Genomic DNA, 20,458 nt, shown 5'->3' with positions numbered 1-20,458 from the left:
TGAAATAAAGGATTTCAGTTAAGCGATGTCAATTAACAACTACGACTCCCAGAATCCCTATCGGTATGGTCGGGGCTTCATTGATTTTTGGGAGGACTGTGTCGTGTGAGAGCGGTATTTGGAAAGATTCGTGATTGTATTGATACAGTTTAATTAAATAAAAAAGCGGGACCGAGGACAGGTGTGGGAAGTAAGTGTAGTGTCTCATAGATATCTTTTTTAGACGTTGAAAATGTTGAATAATTCGTTTTAAGTGCGCGCTCTGTTCTGAGGCCTGTTCATTTTAGAATCCTTGCTGTGTTTACATTGTTACATTGTTACAGTACACACTTAGTTAGCTGTAGACAGTATGTAGTAACTGTCTTGCAAAATATATATATATATATATATATATATATATATATAATATATATATATATATAGACAAACATTTTTAATTAACGTGGTGAGCAAAATATTTACTTTGCTCCACATGGGAAACATAATGGTATCATGTTGAGTGAGAGAAACGTTTTTTTTTTTTCTACCTTGTAGGAGTATTCTTCCCATATTTTGCTATTGTCTCTTATAAGCGCGATGACTGATCATCCGTGTGGTTTTTATTGAAAGTCATTTCAAGCTACTGTTAAGAGAGATATAGTTTCGCTTAATTTTTTATTCAGTTTATTATTAGATGTCTTGTTTGTTTTGTGTTTTATAATAAATGACATTGTCCGGTTCCATAGCCGATGTGTGTTTTTCATTGGGTGACCGGGTTGGGAATCAGGTACGGTCAATTACATAGTGTAAAATAGCTTATATATGTTGAAAAAATGTAGTTGAAAAGTAAACAGTAGTCGCAGTTTATACAAACCGCAGCACTTTATACTTCGCGTGTTTCTGTTCTGAAGAAAACACATGCTGTATAATTTATTCAATTTACAATAACTGCTGTTGGGGGAACCGTCTCGTGTTCACCGAATTTAAATACAGAACTTGTCAGCCATGCTTTGTACTAAAAGAATAACGTCTTTCTGTCCAAACGACTAAACGGAGATCTTACTGTTCCTTTTTTACAGGTGAAAATGACGACAGGGGCAGATGTTCGAGATATACTGGAGCTGGGCGGTGGGGAAATGGATGCTGGACCAATCAGTAAAAAAGACATTATCAACTCCGATAAGGTATAAAATATGTTCATGTTTTTTTATGATGCTAGTGTCACTGGTTATAAAGACAATAAAAAGAAAATCGCCATACAACAAAAAACAAACTTTGCCAGAACTTTGGCGGATTTGCCATGATAAATATATTCAGTAGAATTGTGTTTTATAAAGTTTCTTGTACAGACACGGTTATTTAAGATCACATGCTGTATTAAAAAAACCTCAAAGGAACATTTCTATTTGTTCTTATTCTTGATGAAAACAATATAAAGTTCTCACCTATTCGTGTCTGTTGCATTAATCTGTTTCAAGCTGGGTTGCAAGTACATTTTGTTGTGTGGTTAAAATTTTAAGTTTAAAAATGTTTTGTTTGATTTTACAAAATTGTAGCGGTGGGTACAGTAAGTGAAATAGTTGTCAAGACAGGTTTAGGATGTCCATTATGGATTAATACTCTGTCCTTGTTACAATACTGTTGCTAGCAAATATCAAATTATCCTCACTGCCTTTCAACTCTGGGCGGACAAATTCAGCCTTTACTTTAACCTAGCAGCAGGCACTGTGTGGGCAGCAGGGCTTGAAATTGGTAAGCGTTAAAAGGAAAGCTGCTTAGTAAATGTCTCTGAGACTCACATTTGACATTTGGGAGCGAATCATTGTCATTTGTGTCTCTGGTACTTCATATGTCATTTACAGAGACTCCCTTTTAGAGAAGAAAAAAATAGTTTATAAATGTATACAGACAGCTTATCAGACTGCACGTTGTCTGCTTGCATTCACTGCTGTTTTTATTGAGGGGTCTGAGTTGCTGTCAGAATTCTGGATACATAAAATCAGGCAGCTGGGGCTTAAAGGGAATTACAACTACTTATGTGTGTATGTTTGTATGCACATTTTAATGTAACTTAATTCAACAGCCTTGGGACCAGGGTAACATTTCTGGAGCCACTTGAATTCAAATTTAGTGTTCTGCCAAATATATATTTGGTATTATAAAATGGCAAGAATAGAGGGAGCAATCTCATTGCCTAACATGTGTTCCTACCAGTACCTGTGTTCCTACCTGGCCCCAACACTAGCGCGGTTAGGAACTTTTAGGACTACTTACAACCAATTCACTTTTGGAAGCTGGGATTTTGTAAATGCAATAACACACTCCAGGGTGTTCAAATATGGTCCAAAACTGGCAGGCCAAGGCTGTTTAACAGAACAGCACCTATAAGCTTGTAGATATTGGACCATATTTGAGAACAACTTTTGATTTCTATGATATACTGTACATACAGACACAAATAACCCAAGTAAACAAAACAAACACAAAGAGAAACAACTTGGTGACCTAGATACAAATGCTATCTAACAAACTTCCACCAATGATAAACCTGCTTAAGATTCTGAGCTGCATCCTCAATGGCCACTTGGTGTCACTCTTGTTCCACACCTGTTTTTAAAAGCAGCTGTTCAGAAAACAAATTATCCAGATTCTGTAATGAATGTTTTCCGTATAACTCCCATTTAATCAATATTTTTATTAACAATATATATTTTTTGTTTTTTGCACAGTAATCACGTTATGATGCTGACATTACAGATTCCTTCCGCCTCAGGAGATAGTAGTGTTTGGAGAGCTTTTAAAATTCTTCTTAGTCACTTGTTGTCAGATGGTCTGCCTGTTTGTGACATCTTGGCTGTTAATTCCCATGCTGTGACCCTTTCTTTTTATTTTAAAAGAAAAGTAAAAAATCACGAACCTTTGACTGCACATCCCTTGTCTAAAACAGTAACAGAGTTTTGCTATTTTAAAAGGTTAGAGCTATATAGTGATAATGAGATTATTTTCTTGAACAATGGCTGAGCAAATCAATCAAGTATTCTATCATCGAAATCACTATCATACTTATAAGGTTTTGTTTTGTTTTTCTTTTCTGCTGCTTAGAAAAAGTCCAAGAAGTCTGCAGAAACGTTGACCTTTAAAAGACCTGAGGGGATGCACAGAGAGGTCTATGCACTGCTCTACTCTGACAAAAAGTATGTTTTCTTTAAAATAAACTAGAAAGCCCAACATTTTCATTTTAATTCTAAAGAAATATTGTTTTTCTGGTAACTTTATTTTGTAATCTGTTAGTTTGGTGAATTTATTTGGTTGTCCTTTTGGGAAAACAAGGTGTAATCCATCCCAGACAATGGTTAAAAAAAAACAAAAAGCAAAATTATCAGGAAAATTTCAAAGAGGAAAAAAATAGAATTTAAAAGCAAAAACCTCATGTTGCAAATATACGGCTGTGTTTAACAACTAGGCAGAGAATGTATGTTTAGCTGCTGAGTACAGTAGATACCAATAAGTAATTAGTGTCCTGTTTCACTGGGGAAACCACAGCAAAAATGCTGACACCAAAAAATTTAGCTTTTTTTTTTTTTTTTGCAGAAACAGATGCATTACACAATCCCTCATCCTGGAACAATATGACTAGCATTGTGCACATTTCCGAGGATTCTTTTAGAGATTCAAAATTCTTTTAGTTGGCTCTATTTACAACATGAGCAGTAAAATGTAACACTGTGTTGCCAAGCCTCACTTAAACCCCACAGAAGGATTATAAATAATTAAATGACTATTTATTGATTTAAACACACACAATTGGAATATATTCTTCTTTTTTATTTATTTATATTCTCATTTCAGAGATGCCCCCCCATTACTGCCCAGTGACACGACTCAGGGTTATCGGACAGTCAAAGCCAAGCTGGGCTGTAAGAAGGTGCGCCCCTGGAAATGGATGCCTTTCACAAACCCAGCCAGGAGGGACGGAGCCATATTTTACCACTGGAGGCGCATGGCAGAGGAAGGCAAGGATTACCCCTTTGCCAGGTTTAATAAGGTAATTTGTATTGGCACTGCAGTACAGTTGCATATTGTCCTATTTCCAACTGAAATGGTCTGTTTTTTTATGATACTTCCAATGTGTGTGCCCTTCATGCAGAATGATGTTAATTTCAAAACTCTATAACTAGTGCATCCCTTTGTATGATTTTGCAATTTCCAATATTTTATTGTTGCTTTGTTGTTGGACATGATTGTAGATTAACATGTTATGTAAGCTAAATCAATATTAAATAATTGTTCCACATTTTCATTCTTGTCTTCACATGTTAATAATAGTGTTTATTATTTTTAGACAGTGCAGGTGCCTGTGTACTCTGAGCAGGAGTATCAGATGTACCTTCCTGATGAAGGATGGACTAAAGCTGAAACAGATCACCTCTTTGACCTCTGCAAGCGCTTTGATCTGCGGTTCATTGTCATCCATGACCGCTACGACCACCAGCAGTTCAGGGTGAGCAGAGAGGAAGAGACGAGATGTGTGTCTGCATCGTTACCAACGTGCTCTAGTTCACCAGGATAAGTGTCAGGAACAGTATCAAAAAAGCCCCTTAAAAAAAAAAAAAAAAAAAGATTTAGCACTGTTTACAAAGACATGCTAGGAAAAAGGAGGCTAGTCCAAAAATCAACTGCTGCTAGCTCTGACATCAGTGGTCAGTGTAGGGTAATGTCACTATTGCTCATCAGAGTAGCAACAGCATAGCTTTTAATAGCATCACATTTTGTGTGTCCATGATGCACTATAAATGCATTTGAGTCGTAAGTTTTCTCTCTTCTGTTTATTAGCCTCAGCTTGTTAAGTGGCATTATTCAAGATCCAATTTACTTCCTTCTATAATCTTTGTATTTTATTTTAATGCATTTTGTATTGTAAATAATCTTTCAATTTAGTTCCTAATGTTATGTTAAGTAATGTAAGTGGAACAGTATTTTTTTGTGAAATTCAATTCGCCATTCATTTTCTGAGCTACTCCTTTCTGTTAGTGTTATTTGAAATAAGTAGCTTGATTTTGACTTGAATCTTTCAGTATATTTGCTGTTCATTGTAATCTTGAGATATACATGATCCTCAGTCATCTTTTGAAGGTTGTGTATCAAGAGTGTTTTACTATCTAGTTTATCTTTCTTGTTATAGTTGAATAAAGTTCCAGCATATCTGGAGCTTCCATTCTTAATAAACCTATAAAAATGGCATCTATAAAGAGCACAATAAGTTGTGGTCGAAGTACTTGTCTCCTGGTGTCTGTTACGTTAATCTGTTTCAGTAGATAATTTTTCACATAATTAGTACACTGTATTCTACTTGTGTAATAATTAGGTAACATCTAAAAAAAAAGTCTGCTTATTTATTTTTATTGTTGCTCAATCTATTTAGAAACGCTCCGTTGAAGACCTGAAGGAACGCTACTATAATATCTGTGCCAAACTCGCCAAGATCCGCGCTCCTTCCGGAACTGACCCCAAAATCTATGTGTTCGACGCTGGCCATGAGAGGCGGAGGAAAGATCAGTTAGAAAGACTGTACAACCGCACACCTGAACAGGTAATAATGACTGAACACTAGTTTAATCACTTCACAGGTATTAAAACAAAGAAATATCCTGTCTTCTGTGAGTTGCTTTTGCCCTCAGACCACCAGATGGCACCTTTTCCTTATCATTTCCAACACCTGCAATATTAAACCTGCTAGTTTTACCGCTGCTCAGCTCAATCCCCAGCCTGGGTTTAGGGCTTGTAATGAGAATGAGAGGAGCTATGAGATCATAGTCGCAACTTAATTTTGTAATCTTTTTTGCTCTTGTTTCTCGGCTCTTGAAGAGAGCTACACATTAACCGATAACCTCTTTTTAGATTTTCTACATCAGTTAAACTCGAACGAGAGATATTAAAATGAACCCAATGCTGGTTGTTGGCAGGGATTTTAGGGGAGCCAGGAGCAGTCTAGTTCTGTAGAAGGATTATTTTCAGTCAATAGCCTGAGAAATTTGGCAAAAATGCTTAGACTTATTCAACGTTCCCTTAGTAGATTAAGGGAACCTACAAAACATTCCAAAATATGTGGTAATTCATTTTGTATTGATTTCAGTGTATTTGGTTTTGTTCAGTAATTGGCATAAAACTTGTACATTTTAATATCCAGTCATTGCCACTTATTTAGTGAAATGACCTTTGGGTTGAGATCTTTTAATGTGGCAGAAGAGAGGGTGAGGTGACAAAGGGGTATATTCTCCAGTATTTCAGATTTGTCCTGAAGGGAAACATCAGTAATTTATGTGGTTAAGCAGATAGAATCAGGTGTATAATAATAATAATAATAATAATAATAATAATAATAATAATAATAATCTTGAACTGATTTCACTTGACACCAAAGGTTTACACAAAAAATGTGTTCTATTTTTGACATGTAAAGTGCTGTTTAACGTCTCTTCGTCAGGTATTCCAGCTTTTTTTTTGTAATACTGTTAGCTGTTTGTCACATTTATTCTAGTGTGTCTTTGCTGTTCATATGGCCTGACCACGATGTTGTACTCTAATACTTCAAGCTGCTGTTCCATGTCCTGTTCTGCAGGTGACAGAAGAGGAGTATCTGATACAGGAGTTGCGGAAGATTGAAACCAGGAAGAAGGAGAGGGAGAAGAAAGCTCAGGATCTGCAGAAACTCATCACAGCCGCTGACACCACCACTGAGATGCGTCGGGCAGAACGCAAAGCCACCAAGAAGAAACTACCACAAAAACGAGAAACTGAAAAACCAGTGAGTCTTCATGGAGATTACAGTACCTTACCCTCCTACCATGGTGATTGTAATATTCCTAGTGCGGTGGAGCATATAAACAGAAGCTACCAGCTCTGTAAATATTTAGTTAGAGTTGTATTCCTCTCGCACCGTTTGACTCTACAAACCCCACTTAAAAGTGACATATGCTGGTCAATAAATAGGCTGGAGCTGCTACAGTGTCCTGACATGATCTTGACCTGACATGATCTTATTTACAAACCCCCCCCCCCCCCCCCCCCAAACATTTTTTTGACATAAATAAAAAAAGTTTCGCATCTTATTGCAACGCAAAAGAGATCATCCTGCATATTAACATTACAGTTTCTGGTTTGTTTTTGTATTAGATGTACGAAAGGGCAAACCGTGAAATCAAAGGTCATGCATATGGTGGAGCTGATTTAGCATTCTTTCCACTCAACACATATTTTTGGCTTTTTTGTACTTCTAGACTGTTTGCCAAGATTATGATTGTCCATAACTGAACCCTCTATCATAAATTCTGCGGAAGTCAAGTTATCAAACATCTGTGATGAAAAGCATTAGCCAAATTTTAGAATTTATATATATATACACACACACACACACAAACACACACATACTGTGTGAAATGTACTTGTGAATAATATAGCAACACCAAAAACACCCTGATGTACAGTAAATGATTAGAGATGCTATCTTTCGAACACAATTTTATTTTCTATAACATTAAAAGATTTGAAACATTTTGACTAAAGAATAGCTGGGATGTTAGACCCTCGTGTTCTTCCCCAACCCGAAAGAAAAGAAAAGAAAACCTCTCTGCATGTGAACAGAGCCTCTTAAGAAGCCAGTGTGTTCAAAGAGCCACCCTGTATAAATATCTTCAAATAAATATCTCCACCCCAGCTGAGGCGTCGCGTCTGGCAAACAGTGGGATCCTGACAAGTTCCACAAATTAGCAGGACCGTACGATGTACAAAACAAGCACTACATGTCAGAGCTACAGCAGTGTGATATTTGTATACCCACACCATTTTTGATTAAGTGTTTAATCTTGTTGGGAGCCAAGCCGCTGTAGCTTTGCATCAGCAGTGGCATAATGAAAGAGAGCCCTTCTAATGAGATGGTATGTGGTAGGGTACCTGTCAGTTAAGGGTTTTGTGAAACACATTCCCGCTACGATGCATGCGGCAGGATTGAGGAGGTTGCTTTTGATACAAGAGGCGTCTGAGCTCCTTTTTATTTTTAAGTTCTGATTTTTTTTTTTTCCTGATGATAATGCAGGCACTTGTATAGAAGACTCGAGTTTCTTCCTGAAGCCTGATTTAACACTTTGCTTCTAAATGACAAGTGACAACCAAACATCATTCTATAAATGTCATGTGGATTATCTTCAAATCTAAAGCGTAGAAATCTACATATGCTTTGTTTCTATTTCATTACAATATGATTCAGAAAAACATATTTGTAATTATAATGGTAGATGATTTAATTTCTCACCCTTTTGAATGTCAAGGTGACTTAATTTGTTCATTTCACAAAAAAGCTGCCAAAAGAAAAGATAAATCTGGCCACTTTGCAAAGCTTATCACTGACCATTATTGCATACTATAAGGAGCATCCACTGTTTGTAGTTAAGCCTGTGTCAGCAATCCAAACCACTGTTTTTGGGTAGCTTCCAAGAACAGAGATGTCACCACTGATTGAAATGAAGCCTTGCATTGTGCTGTTTGTGTTGTAACTTCCTTTGCCCTCTCTCCCCTTAGTCTGTTCCTGAGACCGCAGGCATAAAGTTCCCAGACTTCAAATCGGCAGGTGTCACTTTGCGAAGTCAAAGGGTAGGGGTCACTTCAGTTTTCTTGAATTTATTTTTTTTAATTTATTTATTATTTATTTTTTTAATAGATTTAAACCTTGTTATGTTATAGCAAATTCCAGAACTGTTTCTTGAACATGATAACTAATAGACAGCAGTTGGCATTATCACTATGCTGTAGTTCAGTTTGTTACTTATTAATTTAGTGACATACACAAGCAAGGTGGGGTGGTTGAGTGCATTTAGAGTCCTGTCTAAATTCCACAGCAGCTGAATTTTCAAATAATCTCCTTATAAATGAATTAATTGAACAAAATGCCTTTCTGTGTTTCCAGCCTCCTTGGTTATTTTTATTTGAAGGATTTGGGGGGGGGGGGGGGGGGTGTGGGGTTGGGGTGGGGTGGGGTTATCCAAATAGGTTATCCCTAAAGAGGTCTATACACTGCTCCTTGTCTCTACCTTTTTAAAAAGACGAAATAAATAAATAAAGGACCAAAAGACTTAATAAAAAAATGACAGCTGACTTGTGTAATCATTACAATGTAATTAACCATCTTGTGCATTTCAAGAGGTTTAAAATGATCTGGCCTCTGCTTTGAAAACAAAACCAGGAAATAATTGCTAGATGCTTAAGAAGCGGGAGCATGTTTTACTTTGCTCTCATTAGTAAAATGTTATGATTTATGCAGCTGCCGCCAGAGTAATATCTTTCAAATTTAGCCAAGGAAGCCGATCTATCTTTAAGACTGACGAGAGGCGATTGCTCTCTATGCAAAACGCATTAAAGCTAAATGAGGAGTCTATTACTCAAATATGGCTGATAATCCGTTAGCTAGACTCCACTAACTAAACCGATTTAGATGTGTCACTATAGTGACAACCTCATCTCTGAAGTACATTACATCGGAATTATCTTTGATAAGTTTTTTTTCTATGTTTTTCCTAACATTCTTCTAATTTTAAGACCAGCTCTATCATAGAATGAATTTGCATTTGCTTTCAATTCAGCTTTTATTACCCTGTGCCTATTTTGCTCACATGTTTGTATATCTGTCTTTGTCATTATTGTGTGCATGTTTGTGTTCATCTTCTCTGGCAAATACATGAATTCAAATATGCTGGTACTTTGTTTCAACTCTTTCCCTATAAATGGTGTTTTTTTTTCCTTTTAAGACAAAAATAAAACTGATGACAATTTGGAGTAAATGGCTTTGTGAATCTGGCTCTATGTTTAATTTGTAAAACATGAAAGTCATGTCAATTGCAAGTTGGTTGGCATGTTTCAGTTATTGTAAGTTTTATTTAGCTCTAAAGAAAAAATAAGGCTGGATATGAAACAATAAAAAATGACTTTTTTGTATTTGTTAATATTATTTTATTTATAAAATTTGTAAAATGTCTGGTTTGTTTGCCTACACAGTCAAATAATTATATTGGAGGACCTCTGTATTTACTGAAAAATTATATTTAGTAGCACAACAATATTTTGGCACTTTTCATTAAAACGGAAAAGCAGGTAGAGGTAATTGACGGTTTATGTATAAAATAATGCTGTCAGAATGGTCGGCTAGAAAAAGACTCTACATTGCAAGTTGATGATTTGATTTATTCTCTAGGCTGAATGAAGGAGCAGCAGTATTTCATGGTATGGTAGTTGTCTGCTGTCTGCTTTCCAACGCTGGAACCCAGCTATAGATATTCCTCTTAAATAGGGGAACTAATGCAATACTAACTTAAAACTGAGAGCTACTTGAAATATCACCTTTGTGTCCATATCAACTACTTGAGTAAATATTTAGGGTAAATGTATGTACACTGTGTGTTAATCTATCTATATATCTATATAATGATTCTTTTTTACTCCTGTGTGATGTAGATGAAACTGCCAAGCTCTGTGGGACAGAAGAAGATTAAAGCCATCGAACAGATTCTAACAGAACAGGGAGTCGGTGAGTATAGACAGCGAGAGAGAATGTGTAAGAGACTGAGGCACAGACAGGTACTTTTGCTTTGTAGACATTTTCGAACCTTCTCTGCTCGACTGTCCCTGAGTGCTGTAGAACACAGCGAGATATCGCTCAGGCGTGTTACAAAGAACGAGTCCTGGCTTTGATTAATCACCAGTGATGTCATCCCATGTCTGAGAGACGATGTTGTTTAATTGAAAGAGGTTACAGTGGGGGGTGGTTGTGGGACAGACCCTAAAATAACATAATTACAGTGTTTGATTTTTAAACTGCTGGCACGAGCAAGTTTGCTTGCATTAGAAAAATTAGTTGGTTCTATCTTCATCCACTAATAATGTCAATTCAATAAGACACAAGATCCAATTTTTTTTTTTTTTAAATAAAAATAATACGATAGTGGTAGATTGTCTTAACTAATTAATAGTGAAAAAACTTGAGAAATAATCGTAGACAAAAATGAAAGTAATGTACTTTTTTTCTGTTAAGTAACATTTAGATTTGATTTGAAATAAGTACCTAAATACTTAGCTGCAGTGCACCTTTCCTAGCTGAGCATTAAAAAGAAACCCTGTTGTCAGTGTGGGGGGGCTGCTTCTGTATTCATTCTGAAGAACAGGATGTGAAGATTACTGTCAGCTTAACTTTTTGAATTGTTCTGTGTGATTCCTGTTCTCTAAATTTACCTGCTACATTATCCTTCCTAAAGTCATACAAGTATTCAAATACTCAAAGTATTATTAGTTAAAGGAATGCCACTTCTTGTACTAGACTATTACTGATCAAAATTGTATTATTTTTTACTACTGAATATTTCAAAAATAAAATTAGACCTGCTAATTCTGATAAGAATTAATTTACACTGTTTGGTTTCAGAGTTTGGTTTCTCTGGATATCAGTTAGGAGGCCGCTCCACTCTGCTTTTTTCTGGTGACCTGCCCTTTTTTTTTATTTTATTTTTTTTCTCAACACATTGCCCTTTTTTTCCCTGGGCCCTGCCTCTTTACATTCAAACTAAATTGTCACACCTGACCTATAAGAAATTATTTTACACCTGCAAAGAACATATTCATATGAAGGATAAAAATGTTTGTGCTGTTTTGGACTGGGTTTGTTGACCTTTTCTAATGTCCTCCATAAGGCCCAAGGATAGAAAAATACAATGTAAATGGAAACATGTCCTCTTGCCAGGGCTGTTGCCGCTTCCTTAACTTATTTAGTATTTATTTATTGATTTATAATAAACATCAGGGTAAGAGTGACACTAACATGTTTGTTTGGTCTGAGCTTTCACCAGCGTGTGCTATATTGTTGCTAGTCAGGGCAACAACAACCCCTATTAATCTACAAAAGGTGTCGAAAACTCCACAAGCCTACAGTGAATGCCAGAGAGTGAATTAACTGGATCTACACAGAGAAAAGCTGCACAAATATGTGACCCTTACTATGCAGATCTTATTTTTAAGAACCACCATTACTAATTAATGGACTAAAACTAATTTCTAGATTGAATTAAACATGAATGCATAAATTAAACACGGGTGTTCCATCAAGGTAAAGTGTATAAACAGAGAGCAAAATACTTCAAATGTTATGACCGAGGCTGCTCTTCAGAGGTGATACATTACATACCACACTCCACTAACCCCAGCCGCCAAGTCATTTGCTACCTGTACTGTTGCCAGGTGGTTTCTCCTGTGTAGTGTACACTGAGCAAGATTGCTTCAGCAGACAAAAGGTAATTCGCGCTAATGAAGCCCCATTCCTCCCATTACACTAAATCATCTCATTCTGGCATTGTTCGCTACCAGTGCGCGTTTATAAATGCCAAGAATAATATAATTTAAATAATAAACATGAAGTAAAACTACTGTCATTTTATAATATATGAACTGTAAATTATTTTGACAAAAACATATATGTCCTAAAAATAGTTTTACAGACTGATCTCCTTGTTGATCCAATTTAATCAATCCAAAAATGAATCTTTACTGTTTTGTTTGCTTATTGGTTTCCATGGTTGCTGAATCATTTAACCTCCAGTCTAAAACCCTTTTTTTAAAATCTTAAAAGCTGTAATTTCTTTAGTTGTGGCTGCTGATAAAATGTTTTTTTACAATATAAAAAACCCTCTTGCTCTTATGTGTTTATTGCTTTATTTTATCACGCATAATGCAATTACCATTATGTGTTGAATGTTAAACTGTTATCTAGATAAGTACCCAGTTTGTAAATGAGCTGGTCCTTTACAGTCTACCCTAAGGGGAGTACATTGCTGCAAGGTGCTTGTGGACAGAGCAGGGGTATTAACCTCTAGTTCCCAGTGGTGCATTTCCTTCAAGAATATTCCCTTGTTAAACCCCTTTGGAAATGACCACCATTGCTCAGGAAAGGCTGACTACTACCTTGTAAAAGAAACGTCAAAAAAGATCTGCTTTAATATTTACCACCTCCTCTGTTTCATTGCCTACAAGCCAGATATTTTTTGTAGTCTCTGTGTCAAATTAATTAACACCAGAATGGCTAAGTCTTGTTAAAAAATAAGCATAGGGGGAGATTAAGGAATAATGGAGAAGGCAGCTTTGTTTCTAAATTATTATATTTCTATACAACGCAAAGTTCTTCAGCACAGCAGGGCCCCTCGGGGATCTTGTGCATGTACAACATCAATTAAATCCAATACAAATGCAAAACTGACTCGCAGAGAACAAGCTTCGGTGAAAGGGGCTATCATTTTGCTAAACACATTTGTGTCAAGAGGCTTAGGCTTTCATTTTCCTCTCCAAGATGGAGATCCCTAATAGTCACTGTTCTCTGCAGGGTAGGGATTTTTTCCAACTGGGGATCCTTCAACAGGTTTATTTTGTTTAAATAGTTGTTGTAATTATTTTAGGAAATTATTCCAAAGTATGAATGGAGAGGTCTCTTGGTGGCTTTTAATTGTTGTTTGTCATATATATATATATATATATATATATATATATATATATATATATATATATAAGGGATGTTTGCAGGTAGCTATTTATTTTTTTCTGATTTTGCCTGATTCTTTCCCTCTGTCCCCCTATAGATCTGAACCCGATGCCGACAGAGGAGATTGTGCAGATGTTCAACGAGCTGCGCAGCGACCTGGTGCTGGTTTACGAGCTGAAGCAGGCCCACGCCAACTGCGAGTACGAGCAACAGATGCTGAGGCACCGCTACGATGCGCTGGTCAAGGCGGGCGGGGCCAGCACAGCCACGGGGGATAGCCTTGGGGCTGATGGACATCTCGGGGTGGGGCCTGATGACATCAAGGCCGAGGGGAAAGATCAAATAATTGATGTGGTGGGGGCGCCGCTGACGCCAAATTCGGTGAGTGTGTAAAAAATACCTCCAAATACCTGCTTCAGAAGCAGGAACCCTATTGCTGAATATGTATTGCATATACACTGTAAATACAGTATAATCGTAAATCTCGAAAAACTACTCGCTTCTAAATCTTTTGTAGTCATTTTTGTATTGCTTTAGTATAAATACATGTTGATTTGGATTCATATGTTGTTTTTTTCTGACTTTATGTGAACGAAAAGACACACATTTGCCCGTTTTCCCATTGGAAATAGTGATATTTTGAAATATCACTGTCCTGGTCACAAAAGCAAAGTTTGTGGGGAATAACAGCCACTTTCTATACTTTTGAGGGATAAGCAATTAGGAAATAACACTTACTACCCAGGAACAAAAAAAAAACAAAAATAAAATTTGCTACACGGTGTAATTACGCACAATACACTAGGAAAGTATTGACGTCCCTTTCTTCTTACAAACCTGTTGTTGTAAAGTACTGTGTGATTTTATGGTGCTGTTTTTTTTTTTTTTTTCTAGTGTTTAATGAAAATTAAAGACTTAATAGTGACAAATTTAGAAATACTAAAAAAAAAAAAAAAAAAAAAAAAAACTTGAAGGATAAATGTTTCTTTCTCATTTTCTATTTTACTGAAAGTCAACTTTGGAAAGAAACCTGTCAAAAATCATGTTGAAAGTTAATGGTGAATAGCAGCTGACAGCCAATGTGTAGAACCCCCTCTGGTGATGTAACACTTTCATGTTTTATTGGAAGTTTTGAATGGTTTTCAATTGTGTAATCAGGTCATCTGTATTGGTTTTAAAAAACATTCTGAAATTCAGACTAAACACTTGAAATCTTCAAATGTTTATTGGATTAATGTACATAGGTTTAGAGAAACCTTACAACTATAGTAACAGTGAATGAAGCTGGTGGTAAGGCAATTAAATAAAATAAAAAAATAAAAATGGTTTCATAGTAAGTGCGATCTGGAGGACAAAGTGGATTATGCTTTCACTCAGCTTTTCATAACAAACCTTTTTGTGTGTTGGTCATAAATTTGCTTTCATTTTATACCAACTATAAAAAAGGGGTTTATATAAATACATTTTACTTACTTTTGTGGCAATATTTCAGACTTGTATTGCAGTATGAGATGATTTTAAGTGCTTTTCTTTATAAGATGGTATATTCAGAACTAGCTCATTTTTAGAGGGGCACAATGTACTGGGGATGTTCTGTCTCCATGCCATACAGGCTGGAAGTTCTTTCTTTCTGTAGCTGAAAGACCAAATCAAAAGACCCTATCCCACTTTCCAGTAGTCTACATTTGCTTCCAAAGAAGTCAAATGCTAGTAGGTTTGAGATGCTTCTAATACATTATTTTTGTGAAATGAACCACCTGGGGTTCCTGTCTTCACATCCAAGGATTAAAAGCCAAGGCTTTGCATGGGTGACATGTGAATGCAACATAATAAAGGTAATTTACTGCAAGGCAAATTCCATAGCTAAAGGGTTCCTATGTTAAATACCGCACTGACCTTTACTGGCTGATTACACAAAGACGACACAATTGGATTAGTCCAGAGAGAGAAAGGTCAAGCGCATTCACAGTTGTGACCATTTTACTCTACCTGGAAAGATTGTTTGTAAACGCATCCTAAATTCCCCTTTGAGTGAGGGAGGGGAATGAGTTAGTTTTTCTGTCTTCTGCTTCTTTTGTCCCAGATGGGACCTCGAAAGGGCAAAGTGTATGAACATGTATTTCTACGCTTTTTAAATCTTAGAAGTGTTTATTGTGCATTGTGTGTTTTATATATACACATACACACACACACACACACAGAGCTCTGGAAAAAATTGAGACCGCTGCAAAATTATCAGTTTCTCTGGTTTTACTATTTATAGGTATGTGTTTGGGTAAAATGAACATTTTTGTTTTATTCTGTAAACTACTGACAAGATTTCTCCCAAATTCCAAATAAAAATATTGTCATTTTAGAGCATTTATTTGCAGAAAATGACAACTGGTCAAAATAACAAAAAAGATGCAGTGTTGTCAGACTTCGAATAATGCAAAGAAAATAAGTTCATATTCATTTTTAAACAACACAATACTAATGTTTTAACTTGGGAAGAGTTCAGAAATCAATATTTGGTGGAATAACCCTGATTTTCAAGCACAGCTTTTATGCATCTTGGCATGCTCTCCACCAGTCTTTCACATTGATGTTGGGTGACTTTATGCCACTCCTGGCGCAAAAATTCAAGCAGCTCGGCTTTGTTTGATGGCTAGTGACCATCCATCTTCCTCTTGATCACATTCCAGAGGTATTCAATGGGGTTCAGGTCTGGAGATTGGGCTGGCCATGACAGGGTCTTGATCTGATGGTCCTCCATCCACACCTTGATTGACCTGGCTGTGTGGCATGGAGCATTGTCCTGCTGGAAAAACCAATCCTCCGAGTTGGGGAACATTGTCAGAGCAGAAGGAAGCAAGTTTTCTTCCAGGACAACCTTGTACTTGGCTGCAGCCTTGCTGAAGCACCCCCAGTTCATCACCGATCCTCCACCACATTTCACAGTGGGTGCGAGACACTGTGGCTTGTAGGCCTCTCCAGGTCTCCGTCTAACCATTAGACGACCAGGTGTTGGGCAAAGCTGAAAATTGGACTCATCTGGGGGTGCTTCAGCAAGGCTGGAATCGGGCAGATTTGTCTTTGTGAAGGGCGCATGAATCAAGCCAAGTACAAGGTTGTCCTGGAAGAAAACTTGCTTCCTTCTGCTCTGACAGTGTTCCCCGACTCTGAGGATTGGTTTTTCCAGCAGGACAATGCTCCATGCCACACAGCCAGGTCAATCAAGGTGTGGATGGAGGACCACCAGATCAAGACCCTGTCATGGCCAGCCCAATCTCCAGACCTGAACCCCATTGAAAACCTCTGGAATGTGATCAAGAGGAAGATGGATGGTCACTAGCCATCAAACAAAGCCGAGCTGCTTGAATTTTTGCGCCAGGAGTGGCATAAAGTCACCCAACATCAATGTGAAAGACTGGTGGAGAGCATGCCAAGACGCATGAAAGCTGTGCTTGAAAATCAGGGTTATTCCACCAAATATTGATTTCTGAACTCTTCCTAAGTTAAAACATTAGTATTGTGTTGTTTAAAAATGAATATGAACTTATTTTCTTTGCATTATTCGAGGTCTGACAACACTGCATCTTTTTTGTTATTTTGACCAGTTGTCATTTTCTGCAAATAAATGCTCTAAATGACAATATTTTTATTTGGAATTTGGGAGAAATGTTGTCCAGTAGTTTACAGAATAAAACAAAAATGTTCATTTTACCCAAACACATACCTATAAATAGTAAAACCAGAGAAACTGATAATTTTGCAGTGGTCTCTTAATTTTTTCCAGATTTTATATATATATATATAAAATTATAAAAATTTGTTATTGAGTGAAAGATGTCTTGATAGTCAATTTTGCTAAGAGGGTATTGTATAATTAAGAACAGATCTGTGCACAATTGTTAATGTTGTTTTTTAATATATATAGTTTTGTGAAATCAGGGAAGTCGATAAGAAAAGATCAACTAAATCTATTTTCTTTTTCTCAGCGGAAAAGAAGAGAATCAGCTTCCAGTTCCTCCTCCATAAAGAAAGCCAAGAAACTGTGATTCGGATTTTTATTTGAGGATCGGGCAGATCCAGGGGCAGGAACCAGACAAGTTGTGGCTAAAACATTGAAACCCGTGACCCCATGCCTTGTTGCAGCTGTGTCGGGGCACCCCATCCACCAAGAAGAGGGCAGGGTGAGGAACACAGTGATATCCCACTGGGGAGCCAGCTGCTACCCCGCCCGCCCATCCGTCCGCCTGCCCGCCTGCCTCCAGCCTGAGAGGAAGAGCTGACCAGGACTCATGACTCTACAGAAACGGACACTGTCTGCACTTCCTGAACCGATCAAACCAGGAGAGCAGCAGCCAAGAGACTCCGAAGCCAGATGTGCACTGACTGACACAGCTATCTTTTCTTTTTCCATTCACACAAGCGTCTGGATGAACTGTAACCAACTTGGAAGCCTATTGCAACATCCCTTCTTTCTTTTGTAAAACAGCAAATTGGGTAGATAACTAAATGGTCAAGTTTGCAGGTGATATAGGTGATAAACTAGTTTCACAACTATTGTTGAGACCATGATGTGACTTTCTCAGTATGCAAGGGTTTATGTAGGATTCAGTCTGTTCCCTTATGTCTAAACAAAAATAATTCCTGTTAAATAATCTACACATTTACTTGTTTTTTACCCTCCTTCCCTCTACCGTTGTAAAAGTATGATAAAAGGTTTTGCATATTAATGTATCCATTCTTTCTCCAGCTCTGTTGTTGGAGGAACTGTCGTGAAGGGATTCTTAGTCTCTGCTGTGGGGGGGGGGGGGGGATGTCTAAATAAATGTGCGTGGCTGTATTTAAAGGTTGTTTTTATTTAACATTACAGGAATTTGAATCAACATTATTTTACTGGAGTTTTTTGAGTTATTAAATATAGGTTTATACATGAGAGGGCACTAAGAACTTGCAGCGTCTGTGCAATTCAAGACACTGTTTCTCCACAGACAGGAAATAAGTAACTGGAATGGCTTTCGTGCATAATGTCCCCTGACAAGCATATTGCCTCCTTATATTTGGAGGGTATAGACTGTGACCTGAAATCTGCTATACTCAGTAACAAAAGCCTGGTGTACACTTCACTTCATTCTGTAATTTTGTAGAACCTGGGGGACAATACATTTATAGAAGGCAAAAAAAACTGTTTTATATTATGTGTACTGAACTCTTGTGGTTTCCTGTACAGTAGCCTTGAGTCTGCTCTTTGGTGGTGTGCTGAAAATTATATTGTGACTAAAGTTTGGCAATCTAGAGGAAGTATGTGCTATGCAGAACTACATTTTAAACCTAATGTTTTCTTTTGTACCTCACTGATTTTTTTTTTTTTGGGTGTATTTCCCTTCAAAATACCAAAACAATTTATTATTATTTTTTAAATTGAGTGATGTACTAGCGCATACAGAAAACTAAAATGTGCTGATTAATTGGATGTTATCTGGGTTTATCTCCTTACTATCTGCCACTTGGGGTTAAAAAGATAGCGGGGGAGCTGGAGGGGGGAGCGCACAGTTTGTCATATCCCAGTGGTGCCGATGCTGTCGCTGTCAGTGTTTTTACTGCCTGCAGCCTGACATGGTTAATGCTGATTGTGCCGTGCACTGTGAGGGGGCTGACACTAACGGCTCGGTGAGTGACGGAGATGATGTTAATGAGCTCTGTGAATTACTTCGTTTGGGGCCCTTGTTTACGGCACGGCAGTGCGTGGAGCTGCACTAAACCCACCCTGGTGATAAAACATCCAGGGGCCATTATCGTTAACACCAGTGCGCGGCAAGAACTGCCGCACATTGATTTGAAAGCATGAGGAATTGTTAGCTTGGTAACTACTGTACATGGGAGCTTACAAATCAAGACCATCTTATGTGGTTTTTCTTTTTTTTTTTTTTTGTTACCGGTTTCACTGTTTAAAAAAGAAAGTATTTTATTTTACACTTCCATACTAAAGCAGTTTTAGCCATACAATTAGATGCCCCTGAGTTCTGGTTTAACTAGTCTGCTAGGAGTAAAGCCTGGCCTGGCCAAAACTGCTATGCAGTGGTATATAGAAGTTTTCATCTCCACATGGTAGTTTGATTCCAGTACTTGTTACTCATTTATTTTCATCTGCTAATTGTGGGGTTGATTGTGAAGTGAGTTCTATCCCTGAAGCATGCCAATGATAAGATGGTGCCCGGACACTGGACATGGAGGATCCTATCTATTCTATATGCATAGAAATGAAACTGGATTTCAAGGGATACAAACTAAAGTTTTCAAATTGGGTAGATATTGGGGGGTAAAAAAAGACTAAATACTGCTTTGAATAATATTCTGCTACTGTATCTTCATATAGGCTATGACGTAAGGTATGAGGCCATAGCAATGAATGATGGCACTAGCTCTGGACTCCTGTCATTGTGCTTCATTAAAGTGCTGGGCAGGTACCCCCCCTCCCCTCCCCCATGCATTCTTTCTGGCCACTGTGAAGTGGCCAGTCTCTTGAAAATTTCTAATTGCAAGCCAATTATGCCATTGAGTCCATTTTGATATTAATTTCTATGTAAATAGGCACTGCAAAAAGGGGGGAAAAAAGTAACCATTGCAAATGGAAATTATTTTTATCATTCTTAATCAGTTATATTAAACATAAGGCCTGATTTTAACTTAAGAATTTTACAATTTCTGGTTATATTGCTATCCAATCATAGTACAGTATAAAACTATTGGTGCAATCGATTTTATACCCTTATTTTGATAAAATAATCGGTAATTTGTATTTGTTGAAAGTGAATTCAATTTCTGATTATAATATGCCTTATTCCAGTTAGTCATGAGCACCTTTCACTGTACAAAAGGGAAAATAAATAATCTGTAATTCCCTTGATTTTCAAAATTCTCAGTGAT

The 20,458-nt window shown here is 37.1% G+C and overlaps 1 protein-coding gene across 1 annotated transcript; it reads left to right on the top strand.

The window, feature by feature from the left end:
- Positions 1-54: 54 nt before the first annotated feature.
- LOC121330932 (DNA methyltransferase 1-associated protein 1-like) lies at positions 55-20,458 on the top strand. Its single transcript, XM_041277919.1, has 11 exons — positions 55-190; positions 1,059-1,163; positions 3,082-3,173; positions 3,829-4,024; positions 4,322-4,480; positions 5,402-5,569; positions 6,599-6,784; positions 8,554-8,625; positions 10,480-10,552; positions 13,641-13,924; positions 17,524-20,458. The coding sequence occupies exons 2-11, from the start codon at positions 1,065-1,067 to the stop codon at positions 17,581-17,583; spliced, it is 1,389 nt and encodes a 462-aa protein (XP_041133853.1). The 5' UTR covers positions 55-190; positions 1,059-1,064; the 3' UTR covers positions 17,584-20,458.

This window comes from Polyodon spathula, chromosome 18, assembly GCF_017654505.1.
Source record: "Polyodon spathula isolate WHYD16114869_AA chromosome 18, ASM1765450v1, whole genome shotgun sequence".
NCBI lineage: Eukaryota > Metazoa > Chordata > Actinopteri > Acipenseriformes > Polyodontidae > Polyodon > Polyodon spathula.
The sequence above is the reverse complement of the archived record's forward strand: the minus strand, read 5'-3'. Positions and strand labels throughout refer to the sequence as shown.